The 14,370-nt window shown below is 49.9% G+C and overlaps 1 protein-coding gene across 1 annotated transcript in view; it reads left to right on the forward strand.

Annotated features, from left to right (window-relative positions):
• The window catches only part of SHROOM2 (shroom family member 2), a gene marked incomplete at its 5' end in the record, with an annotated part of 137,516 nt that overhangs the window by 74,286 nt on the left and 48,860 nt on the right, over positions 1-14,370 (forward strand). Inside the window, 3 exons of the mRNA XM_079727326.1 lie at positions 2,220-2,351; positions 9,896-12,134; positions 13,363-13,460. Coding sequence (XP_079583452.1) covers positions 2,220-2,351; positions 9,896-12,134; positions 13,363-13,460 — 2,469 coding nt within the window. The remainder of the gene's footprint in view (positions 1-2,219; positions 2,352-9,895; positions 12,135-13,362; positions 13,461-14,370) is intronic.

Raw genomic sequence — 14,370 nt, forward strand, 5'->3', positions numbered from 1 at the left:
GAGACCAGCCCTCAGCCACGTGTCCTCCTCCTCTCATCAGCAGCATCCAGTTTTAGCCATCAGAGGGGCTGACAGACAGAAACTGCCTGAACCTTCCTCGATCCCCAGATATGTTCACTGTGCTCTAGGAAAGTCTGAGGACCTGATGAGAGCCACGTATGTAGGAAAATTTCAGTCTCCCCAGGAGCCATGATTCCTCACTTAGAGCTTCTAGGTACCACCCTTTTCACTGTGTTTTCCTTTTTTTTTTTTTTTTTTAAAGCTCCAATTAGTACCTTAACTTTGACTATGTCTTCTCGAAGTAGAGGCATATATCTGTGTACAGACATACCTTGCTGTGTTGTGCTTCACTTAATTGTGTTTCACAGATACTGCGTGTTTTGTTTTGTATTGTTTTGTTTTACAAATGGAAGGTTGTAGTAACCCTGTGGCAAGCAAGTCTGTTGGCAGCACTTTTCCAACAGCACTGGCTCACTTTGTGTCTCACATTTTGGTAATCCTCACACTATTTCAGACTTTTCCACTATCATATTTGTTATGGTGATCAGTGATCCTTGATGTTACTAGGGCTTGGTTAATAGTGTTTTTCAGCAATAAAGTCTTTTAAAATTAAGGTATGTACCTTGCGCTTTTTAAGGCATAATGCTATTGCACACCTGGTAGACTATAGTATAGTGTAAACATAACTTTTATATGCACTGGGAAACCAAAAAGTTCACGTGACTAGCTTTATTACAATATTCACTTTATTGTGGTGGTCTGGAACCCGACCCGAAACATCTCCAAGGTCTGCCTGTATATTATCCTTTAAAATAAGAGGAGAAACATTTACTCTTCTCAAAGGGCACGACTGCCCCTGTAAACCAGCTGGTTCCCCACTCATGCCAATTACAGAGTTGAAATATGTTACCACAGGGTGTAAGGCGTTTTCTTTTCCAAGCCTCTTTTTCCTCTGCCTGCAGTTTGTCTAGTTTGTTTCCTTCATTAATTACCTGTAAAGGAAGATGACAGACGTTACGGATATTATAGCACATAAAAAGCCATCTGAAAATGAAATTCACGTGGCCAGAACCTTCCTTACGAGGATTTTGAGAAACTTTATGAGGTACAGTTTTGGTTTTACAATCCCTTTACTTCTGTGGTGTGATGAATTCGTCTGTTTTATGCTTTAGCTCGTGGGAAGCTATCAAAAAGTCAACACATTCCACATTTTGCCACCCGTGTATTTTTCCTCGTTTCTGAGTCATCAGAAGGTTTATGTTATAAATGCTTTCTGGGTTTTCTTTAATATTCGTTGTTGCATAATATTCTTTAATTTTTTGCCTGTTGGAAGAATGTTTGATCCCCGTCAGGTACTTAGAGGCTCAATTGAACCCTTTCTCCGATCTCCATTGGGCTGTCAAGTGTCCCTGGTGAGGCTAGATCCGTCTTAAATTGCAGGAGGAGGAGGGGCGAGCATGGGCGGTGTGCTCATGCAGCAGCTTTCCCCTGGAGGCCCTGTGATGTTTTTACGGCGGCTGCAGGGATTTCCAACTGGACATGCTTTTTCACACCTGGGCAGGTGTGGTCAAGAACCTAATAAGCCACCCACGGATGGTGGGGACGGTGGAGGGGGGCAGGGAAGGCTCCTGCCACGTTCAGAAGCCCTGGCAGGAATGGACTGGAGCCTGTTGGTCTTAGGGCGTGGTGATTCCCACGACAGGAACCCTTAGATGACTTCGGACGCTCTGGGAGGCTCAGAGGAATACGTGTCCACCAGTCCCCGTTAACTACAGGGTAGCTGTGTGCGCTTAGTTAAGTGAGTGAATAAATAAATGCAGTCAAAACTCTGCGGGACCCAGCTCAAGCTTTTCTGCAGCCCAGCGCCTTCTCCTCAAAGAGGCTAAGGGCCTGTGCAAAGTTGCACTGACACCGGACAGACAGAAGATGCTGCTGTGTCTTGGGGATGGGGCAGCGGGGGTCGTGGGCAAGATTCATGTACTTACTTAGAATAAATTTGGAAGCCTAAGGGCTGGTTCACATTCTGGAGCCTGCGATTCTCACCCGGGGATGTTCTCCGGTAACGAACCTGTACAAAGAGCGTTGGTGCCCAGATGCAATGGGAAGCAGCTGACGGCGATGCAGTAGGTCACACAGGAATCGTTTCTGCCTCTCGCTCCTTTCTTGGCCTGAAGTTGTCCTTGGTGTGAAGTCCCTGAGTCATCTGCATCCTTTTTCAGGAGGAATGAGCTGAGCTGGAGGCCGCACTCCTGGCACGTCACCAAGTTCTCCGACAGCCACCCCGAGGCATCGGCATCTCCAGTCCCCTCCACCAGCTCCTGCCCTTTGTGGCCAGGCCAGCACCACGCCAGGTAGGCACGCCTTTCCCGCCGGGATGGGGAAGCTGGGTTCACTTTCTGCCACGCTCATGACTTCCCTGCCTTGTCGTAATGGTGCATTTCTCGCTTTATTTTAGTTTTTGTTGAGGTACGGTTAATTTACGATATTATTCATTTCCGGTGTACAACATAGTGATGCAAAATTTCTATAGTTTATACTCCATTTAAAGGTATCCTAAAGTATTGGCTCCGTTCTCTGTGCTCTACAACATATCCTTGTAGCTTCTTTATTTTACAGTTTATACCTCTTCCTCCCCTACCCCGATCTTGCCCCTTCGCCCTTCCGTCTCCCCACTGGGAACCACTGATTTGTTCTCTACGTCTGTGAGTCTGCTTCTGTTCTGTTATATTCATGTGTTTACTTTTTTAGATTCCACATATAACTGATACCATACAGTATTCGTCTTTCTCTGTCTTAGTTCATTAAGCGTCATACCCCTCTAGGCCCATCCATGTTGATGCAAATGGCAAAATTTCATTCTTTTTTATGGCTGAGCAGTATTCCATTGTGTGTGTGTGTGTATATATATACATAATATATACCAATCTTCTTAATCTGTTCATCTGTTGATGGACATTTAGGTTCCTTCCATATCTTGACTCCTTGTAAATAACGCTGCTAGGAACATTGGGGTGCATGTATCTTTTCAAATCAGTGTTCTCATTTTCTTTGGGTATATACCCAGGAGTGGAATCGCTAGATCATATGGTAGTCCTATTTTTAGTTTTTTGAGGAACCTCCATACTGTTTTCCACAGTGGCTGCACCAGTTTACATACCCACCAGTAGTGAACAAGTGTTCCCTTTTCTCCACGTCCTCACCAGCAGTTGTTATTTGTTGTCTTTTTGATGACGGCCATTCTGGCACGTGTGAGGTGATACCTCATTGTGGTTTTGATTTGCGTTTCTCTGATTCGTGGTGTTGAGTACTTTCCATGTGCCATCTATATATGTCTCCTTTGGAAAAATGTCTGTTCAGGTCTTCTGCACATTTTTAAATCAGGTTTGTTTTTTTAGATATTGAGTTAGATGGGCTGTTTATATATTTTGTGTATTAACCCCTCATTGGTCATATCATTTGCAAATATCTTCTCCCATTCAGTAGGTTGTCTTTTCATTTTGTCGATGGTTTCCTTTCCTCTGAAAAAAAGGCCTTTAATTTTCGGGACTTCCCTGGTGGCGCAGTGGTTAAGAATCTGCCTGCCAATGCAGGGGACATGGGTTCGAGCCCTGGTCCGGGAAGATCCCACATGCAGTGGAACAACTAAGCCTGTGTGCCACAACTACTGAGCCTACGCTCTAGAGCCCACGAGCCACAACTGCTGAAGCCCACGTGCCTAGAGCCCGTGCTCCACAACAAGAGAAGCCACCACAATAAGAAGCCCGTGTACTGCAATGAAGAGTAGCCCCCACTCACCGCAACTAGAGAAAGCCTGCGCACAGCAATGAAGACCCAAAGCAGCCATAATTAATTAATTAATTAATTATTTTAAAAAGCCTTTACTTTTAATTAGGTCCCATTTGTGTATTTTTGCTTTTCTTTCCTTTGTCTTAGGAGACAGATCCCAAAACATATTGCTACAGTTTATATCAAAGAGTGTTCTGCCTATGTTTTCCTCTAGGAGTTTTATGGTTTCTGGTCTTAAATTTAGGTCTTTAATCCATTTTGAGTTTATTTTTGTGTATGGTGTTAGGGAGTGTTCTAATTTCATTCTTTTACATGTAGCTGTCCAGTTTTCCCAGCACCACTTATTGAAGAGGCTGTCTTTTCTCCACTATATATTCTTGCCTCCTTTGTCGTGGATTAATAGACTATAAGTGTGTGGGTTTACTTCTGGGCTCTCTGTTCTGTTTCATTGTTGTATGTGTCTGTTGTTGCGCCAGTACCAGATTGTTTGATGACTGTAGCTTTGTGGTATAGTCTGAAGTCAGGGATTGTGATACCTCCAGCTCTGTTCTTCTTTCTCAAGATTGTTTTGGCTCTTCAGGGTCTTTCATGTTTCCATGCAAATATTAAAATTATTTATTCTTGTTCTGTGAAAAATGCCCTTGGTGTTTTGATAGGGATTGCATTGAATCTGTAGATTGCCTTGGGTAGTGTAGTCATTTTAACAGTATTCTTCCAGTCCATGAACACGGTATAGATTTCCATCTGTGTATGTCATCTTCAGTTTCCTTCATCAGTGTCATACAGTTTTCTGCGTATAGGTCTTTTACCTCCTTGGTTAGATTTATTCCTAGGTATTTAGTTCTTTTTGATGCAGTGGTAAATGGGATTGTTTCCTTAGTTTCTCTGTCAGATAGTTCATTGTTAGTATGCAACACGTTTCTTTGTATTGATTTTGTATCCTACAACTTGACCAAATTCATTGATGAGCTCTAATAGTGTTTTGGTGGCGTCTTTAGGATTTTCTATGTACAGGAAGTCCCCTACATACGAACGAGTTCTGTTCTGAGAGCACGTTTGTAAGTCCAGTTTGTTTGTTAAGTCCAACAAAGTTAGCCTAGGTACCCAACTAACACAGTCGGCTATATAGTACTGTACTGTTTAATAGGTTTATAATACTTTTCACACAAAGAATACATAAAAATAAACAAACACAAAAAATAAACTTTTAATCTTACAGTACAGTACCTTGAAAAGTACAGTAGTCCAGTACTGTAGCTGGCATCCAGGGGCTGGCATTGAGTGAACAGGCCAGAAGAGTTACTGACTGCAGGAGGGAGAGGAGGTGGGAGATGGTAGAGCTGAAGGATCGTCAACAGTAGGAGACTGAGGACAAGCTGCAATTTCACTCACTCCTGACGTTGATGGCACAGGTGCTGGTTCCTTGCTGGATTCAATTCTATCTACCCTCTTGGAAAAACGATCCAGTGTTGTCTGGGTAGTAGCACTTTTTTTCTCATCATAGATGACACGGTAGCACTGGATTGCATTCTGAACAGCTGCTGCAGCCTTTGTGTACTGTTCTATGTTCGGGTCCTGTGCCTCAAAAACTAACAGTGCCTCCTCAAATAAAGAAAATTCCCTCGCCATTTCCTGCATCGTGAATCTCCTTGGTTCTTCAGCTACTTCTTCTTCCTCTTGTTCCTCTTTGTCCTTTCTCTGGGCCTCCAGTTCTATCAGGTCTTCATTAGTAAGCTCCTCATGTTACACAGCAAAGAGTTCAATGAAATCATCCTCTTGCAGATCTAGCTTGAAATAAAGATACTGTACTACTGTACCCTACACAGTACCGTACAGTACACAGAAGCACAGCCACTTGTAGAGGATGCACGCACGTGACAATGTACCAGACATGTGAACTAACTTATGTGATTGGACAGGCGAATGCATGTTGCCGTCTTTGAAAGTTCTCAACTTGAAGGTTCGTATGTAGGGGACTTGCTGTATAGTATCACGTCATCTGCAAGCAGTGACAGTTTGACTTCTTCCTTTCCAGTTTGGATTCCTTTTTTTTTTTTTTTTTTTTTTTTTGCGGTATGTAGGCCTCTCACTGTTGTGGCCTCTCCCGTTGCGGAGCACAGGCTCTGGACGCGCAAGCTCAGCGGCCATGGCTCACGGGCCCAGCCGCTCCACGGCATGTGGGATCTTCCCGGACCGGGGCACGAACCCGTGTCCCCTGCATCGGCAGGCGGACTCTCAACCACTGCGCCACCAGGGAAGCCCTGGATTCCTTTTATTGCTTTCTCTTTGATTGCTGTGGCTAAGACTTCCAAAACTATGCTGAATAAAAGTGGTGAGAGTAGGCATCCTTGTCTTGTTCCTGATCTTAGAGGAAATGCTTTCAGCTTCTCACTGTTGAGTATGATGTTAGCTGTGGGTTTGTCATAGATGGCCTTTATCATGTTGAGGTACGTCCCCTCTATACCCACTTTGTTGAGCGTTGTTATCATAACGGATGCTGAATTTTGTCAAAAGTTTTTTCTGCATCCCTCGAGATGATCATATGGTTTTCATCCTTCAGTTTGTTAATGTGGTGTATCACATTGGTTGATTTGTAGATATGGGACCATCCTTGCATCCCTGGGATAAATTCCACTTGATCATGGTGTATGATGCTTTTAATATATTTTTTGGATTCAGTTTGCGAATATCTTGTTGAGGACTTTTCATGTATGTGCATCAGTGGTACTGACCTGTAATTTAATTTTTCTGTGATATCTCTGTCTGGTTTTTGTATCAGGGTGATGCTGGCCCTGTAGAATGAGTTCAGAGCATTCCTTCCTTTGCAATTTTTAGAATAGTTTGAGAAGGAAGGCCATCTGGTCCTGGACTTTTGTTTGTTGGGAGTTATTTATTTATTTTTTTTAGATTGAGTTTCATTACTGGTAATTGGTTTGTTCATATTTTCTACTTTCTTTTTTTTTTTTTTTTCTTTGCGGTACGCGGGCCTCTCACTGTTGTGGCCTCTCGCGTTGCGGAGCACAGGCTCCGGACGCGCAGGCTCAGCGGCCATGGCTCACGGGCCCAGCCGCTCCGCGTCATGTGGGATCTTCCCGGACCGGGGCACGAACCCGTGTCCCCTGCATCGGCAGGGGGACTCTCAACCACTGCGCCACCAGGGAAGCCCGTATTTTCTATTTTCTGGTTCGGTCTTGGGAGATTGTCCTTTCCTAGAAATTTGTCCATTTCTTCTAGGTTGTGTTTCTGTGGTATTAGTTATAACTTTTTTCATTTCTGATTTTATTGATTTGGGGCCCTCTTTTTTTCTTGATGCATCTGGCTAAAGATTTATCAATTTTGTTTACCTTTTCGAAGATCAGCTTTTAGTTTTTTTGATCTTTGTTAATGGTTTTTTAGTCTGTATTTCATTTATTTCTGCTCCAGTCTTCATGATTTCTTTTCTTCTGCTAACTTTGGGCTTTGTTTGTTCTTTTTGTAGTTCCTTTAGGTATAAGGTTAGGTTGTTTGAGTTGTTTGTTTCCTGAGGTAAGCTTGTATTGCTCTCAACGTCCCTCTTAGAACTGCTTTTGCTGTGTCCCATAGATTTTGGATCGTTGTGTTTTAAATAGTGTCTTTCTTGACCTCAGAATGATGTTCTTTTTCTGATGAGAAAAGGCCGTGGACACCCCGTTACTGGTAGGATTCTAAATTTTTTCACTGAGTAGGCAGGTGTATAATGCTTGAAAGCAAAAAGTAAAACACCAAGAGAAAGGACAAGCTAGTGTGCTTCCTCATTTATGTTGTCCAGCTGATAAATAGGAGCCTGGAGACTTCCCTTTCTGGCTGAATCCCTTTGGGCCAGCCGAGTGGGATGGCTGTCCGCATCACTCACGTGTCCACAGCCACCACATTACTTATTGCTGGGCAGGTTTTTTGGCCAAAGCTCCCCAGGAAATTCTGTTAAACACCAGCACTCTCTCCCCAACCCCCAGGTTGCTGTGTGGAGGTACAGGGGAAACCAGGGGGCTTCACAGCCCATGTGCCAGGCCTGGTGGTTTCTTGGTAACTGTGAGAGAGAGGATGTTAGAATGGTGAGCTGGTGGAAGCGGGGTGTGTGTGCTGCTCAACCTGGCTTCTCTGGAGCCCACATTTTGGGGTCAGAAGGGCTAATGCAAGGCAAACATGGGACAACACCATGGGTGTGTTGGCTTGGAGATGTTCCTCCTGGCCTCATGGAGCTGTCCAGTCAGCTGAGGTTAGTGGCCAGTGTCCTCAGTGGTCTGTTAGAAGGATGATGGTAACAGCAATAGTGTGGCTGTGGGGCGTGTACACAAGTGCATGTGTGAGTGTATATGTGTACCTCTGTGTGTCTGTGTGTGTATCTCTGCGTGTGCGCATATTTGTGGTGTGCACGACTGTGTGTGTCTGTGTGTGTGTTTGGAGCTAACATAACTATTTCAAAATCAGTTTTTGGCTGTTAGTAAATACTGCTCTGCTGTGAAGGAAATAGGTGTTAAATACAAGCCATAAGAGATTATAATAGTTGGAGTCCAGGGTATTTTTGAAAAGCCAGATTCTCATCCGTGTGGTAAAACTTAAGTAAAAAGTGGACCTTATATTTCATTAAGCCCATTTGGCGGTTTCTTGATTAAAGGAACACATACGCCCTGTGGAAGAAGTGCTTAGCTTTGTTTATATCTGCTTGGACTTAGAATCTCCTGGAAAAGTCCCCTCAGGAATACTGCTGGGAGGATGGGGAAGAACATGCTCCATTTCTGCGAAGGGTACCTGGTCTGTCCTCTGAAGTCGTGGCGTGGAATGGTCATTGCCTCCCTCACGTGACTTAGCTAGCTCACACTTTTGTGTCCTTGCCTGGGTCACACTTTCTTTTTCTCATCCCGGTTCTCCTCGAACCTCAAGCAGCCAGTTTTTTTCTTGCAAGCGTGAACGTTCCAGCTTTGTTGATCTTTAATGAAAGCACTTAACATGCCTGGATAAACAGTTTCATTGTTGAGAGCTTTAAGTGTGCAGTAGTAGCACTATGTCTAAAAAAAAGCACATACGTTAGTCTTAAAATACTTTATTGCTAAAAAATGCTAATCATCATCTGAGCTTTCATTAAATCACAGGCATACCTCATTTCAAAATGCGGTATGCCTGTGATTTAATATCTGGGTTTGGAAAAGTCATGTGATCTCTGAACTTGCCTTTCTACGTTGAAGATCTTTCTCTCTTTTTTTTTTTTTTTTTTTTTTGCGGTACATGGGCGTCTCTCCGCTGCGGCCTCTCCCGTTGCGGAGCACAGGCCTGGCAGCCATGGCTCACGGGCCCAGCCGCTCCGCGGCATGTGGGATCCTCCCGGACCGGGGCACGAACCCGTGTCCCCTGCATTGGCAGGCGGACTCCCAACCACTGTAACACCAGGGAAGCCCAAGATCATTCTCTTTTGATGGCTTTCTTTGTGTTAGCAGTCCGTAGTATGAATCGTTTCCTGCACTCAACCAGGGGTCCACAAACTCGTCTTGCAGGGGGCCAGACAGGATTGATACCTCAGGCTGGTGGGCCGGTGTCTGCCGCCGCTGTGCAGCTCTGCCCTTGGGAGCAAAGCACACAGCCATGACCGAGTTCCCGTCAGACTCGAGTTATGAGCACTGAAATCGGAATTTCGTGTCATTTTCATGCATCAGGAAGTACTCTTTTGATTCCGTGCCCCGCCCCGCCCCCATTAAAAAACTCTAAAAGCCGTCCTTAGCCCATGGGCTGCGGTTTGCTATCTGCGACACTGAACCAGTGATTGAGGATCAAGGTGTTCACAGGGGCATTGCCTGCTGCTGCCTGCTCTGGACTCGGTCCAGCCTGTGGGTGTCGAGCTGAGAGATGTACCGCAGCGTGGAAGGTTTTCTGTTTGGGGACAGCATCCTGTGGGTAGGACTCGGCCCTTTCAGCCTGCCCTCGGAGAGCTGCTCTTTGACATGGGAAAACTTAGATGCGCCGCACCCAGGGGTCTTGCTGCAGGAAGAGTGGTTGCCTTCTGCCCAGGGCCAGCCGCTCCTACGTGCATAGTCTCATCTTGCCCTTTGCTGCAACGTGACTCTAAAGCACACTGTTGCCTGTGGTTCTCGTTTCCTAGCTCCTCGTCCCAGGACCTGTCGAGCGGCCTGTGGGAGCAGACACATCTGCAGCGCGCCTCTGACCACTTCAGCTCCCTGGGGAGCGTGGACAGCCTGGACCAGCCTGCCCAGTCCTACCCGTCCGGGCGCCTCTCGGCTGCCAAGTCCAACAGCAGCATCGACCACCTGGGCGGCCCCAGCAAGCGGGACTCCGCGTACGGCTCCTTTTCCACCAGCTCCAGCACGCCTGACCACACGCTGCCCAAGGCGGATGCCTCCTCTGCCGAGAACATCCTCTACAGAGTGGGCCTTTGGGAGGCCTCCGCCGGAGGCAGCGACCGGCAGGGCCTGGCTGCCGGCGACCCTCAGTGTGTGGACGAGAGGCTTGGGGGCTTCCCCCCCAGGGTCCCCTGTGACAGCAGCAGGAGCCCCAGGCCCGAGGACAGTCCTGAGCCCAAGCTAGCTGCTTCCGGGAGGTCCAGTTTCGGGCCGGTCTGGCACGTGCCCGATAAGAAGAAGGCCTCTTCGTCCCCGCCTCCGCCCCCACCCCCTCTCCGCAGTGACAGCTTTGCGGCCACCAAGAGCCACGAGAAGACCCAGGGCCCTCCATTCTCAGAGGCGGCCACCACGCAGCACCCTCCGGGCCTGACCCGCGCGCAGTCCCACAGCGACTGGAGACCGGAAGCGGCCGATCAGCCGCAGAGACCAGCGCGCCTGGGCGACGGGACGAGAGCCGGCAGCTCGGGCTGTGCGCCGGCTGTGCCCCTGGACTGCGGGTGGCCGCCCTGCGACAGCGGGGCCAGGGCCCTCCCGGGGGCCCCCAGCCGGCTCCAGGCCTCCCTGTCCAGCACGGACGTGCGCTGCCCGCAGCCTTTGCCCGGGTGCCAGCACCCGCGCCATTCCAGCGACGAGAGCCCCTTCTTTCACGAGGGGCCCAGTGCGGCCACGTGGCTCAGGGAGCAGCCGCCTGCCGAGCGCTTCCCGGATGACAGCCCCGCTCCGGTGGGGCGGCCCAGCGCTGGCGACCAGAAGGGGGACTGTGGCGTGCAGAGCCGCTACTACTGCGTGACCTCCAGGCGCGGCCCGCAGGGAGGCGCCCCGGCCGCGCAGCCCCGCTGCTACCCGCCCCGGCTCGAGGGCGCCCGGCAAAGGGGGAAGGTGGCGCCGGCGGACAGGGAGGCCGGGGGCCACTGCGAGGGAGCCGAGGAACCGCCCGGGGCCGGCCTCGTGGAAACGGCGAGTGTGAAGAGGGTCGCAGGCGGCTTCGCGTGGGCCCACGGGGGCGGCGAGATCTGCCCCCTGCAGACGCCCATGCTACACTCGCTGACCCAGGAAGGGGCGCGCCGGCCTGAGGCCGGCCACGAGGGCGCCCCGGAGAGGCCCCCGCCCGAGGCCCCGGCGGGCAAACCCATACGGAGGAGCGACCGCTTCGCCACCACCCTGAGGAACGAGATCCAGCTGCGGCGAGCCAGGCTGCAGAAGAGCCGGAGCACGGCAACCCTGGCCGGCGCCGCGGAGGAGGAGGAGGCTGCTGCCGAGGCCGAGGCGCGCGGCTGGGGGGTGCAGCCGGCAGGGGGCGCCCCGGAAGCCGCCTTCTCCAGCACCTATAAGGACCACCTGAAAGAGGCGCAGGCCCGCGTCCTGAGGGCCACGTCGTTTAGGCGCCGCGACCTGGAGCCCAGCCCGTCGGACCCCGACACCCTCCCTCGCGTCTGGGAGGCAGCCCCGGCCAGGCTGCCCTCGAGCGCCGGCGGCGCGCTGCACGCCCCGCGCATCGCAGGCCGGAGGCGCTTCACGGCCGAGCAGAAACTGAAGTCCTACTCCGAGCCCGAGAAGATGAACGAGGTGGGGCTCGCGGGGGATGACCGCCCGCGCCAGCGCCCCGCACCTCCCGACGAGACCGTGCGCACCTTTGCCGACAGGTGGAAGTTTTTTGAGGAAACCAGCAAGCCCGTAGGCCAGCGGCTGGGGCTGAGGCCGGCACCCTGTGGGCTCCCCAAGGAGAAGCCGGAGAGGCCTTGGACAGCGGGCCCCGGCAAGGAGGGAGAGGTGGGGAGATCAGACCCGCCCCAGAGGCTGGGAACCTTTGCAGAGTATCAAGCCTCCTGGAGGGAACAGAGGAAAGCCCCGGAAGCCAGGAGTTCTGGGAGGTACCACTCGGCAGACAACATCCTGGACGTGGGTCTGGACCAGCGCGAGAGGCCACAGTACATCCACGGAAGGTCCCGGTCGTCGCCGTCGACCGACCTCTACAAGCAGGTAAGCGTCCTGCAGGGAGCCAGGACAGAGCCTCCGTAATTCCATCTTAAGGCACGTATATAGGACAGCCCCAGAGTATCATGGCCCACTGCCGCTGTGACACGTGTCCAGCTGTCTGAGCATTTCCGTGCACCAGCATTTCTAGTATCAGCACCTGGGGACAAAGTGGATACACCCATGACAATTGCGAGTGCCCTGTTTGCACCCACATCTCGAGTTCCCAGCCTCATCGTCAGCTGTCGCCGAAGCGGTCTTTCCCTTTGATTAGCTTGCCCTTGATACAAAGGGAAGAAATTGGGGGAGATGATAGAAAATGGCAAGCCCTCCTCTGAAATTACAAGCGGTGCTTTATAGCAAGGCCTAAGACAACACATGAGAGAGAGTTTCAAACATTGATGTTACTTGATGCTATTAGTATTCTTCTTAGTCCCTTTTTTTGGTCAAATATTTTTAAAGGTTGTTCTGGGGCAAATGTGATTGAAAATGCAGTGCGTTAAACTGTTCCACTTTTTTTTTTTTAAGTAGGAGTTTTGATGGTGAAAGTTGATGGGAAGCTTTCTGAAAAGCTACATATTTGTATCCATGCCTCAAAGTCCATAGTCAGTCTTCCTCTCCCACTCTCTCTGCTTTGTTTCCCCTTCCATCTGCATTTGTACATTTCAAAGAACAGATTTCCTGCAGCATCAGATGGAGGTTCTTTTAAGGAAAACCAGTCATCGGTTTGTTACACAATAATGAACATCCGCGTGTGAAGAGGTGCAGGTTTCTGTGTGGCCCCCCGGTGCAGAAAGGCCTGCAAACACCGCGACCGCGTGCCTATGCCCCGTGCAGTGTGACCTCTGAGAATTCCATGCTTGCTCGGTCAAGAAACAAGGCTCCCAGACTCCAGGTCCCGGGGCTTGAGGTTTCGCTGCAGGGAGCCGTGACCAGCTGGGTTTGATTTGATTAGGGTTTGGGGGCCAGTGTGTCACACAGGTTTATGACCCTCACGTAGGAGTTCTGCTTCCTGCCCAGAGCCGAAGCGGGACGCACGGTCTTGTTGAGTCATTTTGATGAGACGCTTTGGAGAGCCGGACTCGCGGGTCCTGTGGCCGGCTGACGGCAGGCGGCGTCACTGCCTTCGTGGTGTGGGCTCACAGGGCGAACCCACAATGAAGGGTTCGTGATCACAGAGGTCTCGGAGGCGGCAGCTTGATGACCGGGTGTCTCCTTGTGCCACCCTTGGCAGGAAGCTTCTGTGGAAGTGCGACGGCAAACAGAGGACCCCGGTGCGCGCAGAGAGCTTTCTTCCTCAGTCCAGGCCGAGGAGGGATGCCCCACCCCAAGGTAGGAGACTCTGCACTTGGGGTTACTAAGAAGTCATCTTGGGGTGGGCTGCATTATGGTGGGTGAGTGCTTGGGTGTCTGGTTTCCGCCAGTCCTGAAGTGGCCACTAACCAGGTTCAACTTCCAGCGTCCCCAGGACCAAGCCCTCAGCCCTACACCACTGCCGGCGGGAGAAGCATCCCCAGGGCGGGGACGCTCTGAACGCCATCGTGGCATTTCTGGTTCTTAAAACAGCTGCTGTGTTTTCCGTACAGTCAAGTTCTTTATGTTCACAGAACGAGAAACCCAGTGTAGTGGGCTTGAATGACATGCTTTATCCAGACGGGACGCTTTAACATCGAGGGCACAGCTGGGTTGCTGGGTCTGGAAATCCACATTGTCTGGAAGGATTGTTAGTCAAAGGACTAAGGCAAGCCTTTCTCAATTGGCCTTATTGAATGACTTAATTTTGAGCTTTAAAATAGAAATCAAGTCGGTTGGCTCCCCAAGAGGGGATCAGAGCATCCGAAAGAACGGCATGGCAGCAGTGTTACACTGTCGTGTGCCCTGATTCTCAAGTGTGGCCAGTGTAGCTGTGTCACTGTAGTGAGGGTGGAATTTAGGTGAAATACGGTCGTCTGGACCCTCATCCGTGAAGAGGGCAGGAGAGGGCAGTGTAGGTCACTGCAGGAACTGGGGTACGGCCTTATTTTAAAAGGGCCGATGGAAGAATGGAAGCAAATTTGTACACAATAGGGTCGCTGAGTGCATATTTTTCTGTTCCTTGAGCATCTCTGGGAGTTGGCGTGCTACTCAAATTAAACACCAACCTCAAAATTGAAGATTCTGTCCCAGAGATGACCGATTTAAATGCTTGCTTTTGAGAGCCTTACATAATGGGGTTTTACTTCATTTGGCTGTAAGCTGAGTG

This window comes from Hyperoodon ampullatus, assembly GCF_949752795.1.
Source record: "Hyperoodon ampullatus genome assembly, chromosome: X".
Lineage (NCBI taxonomy): Eukaryota > Metazoa > Chordata > Mammalia > Artiodactyla > Ziphiidae > Hyperoodon > Hyperoodon ampullatus.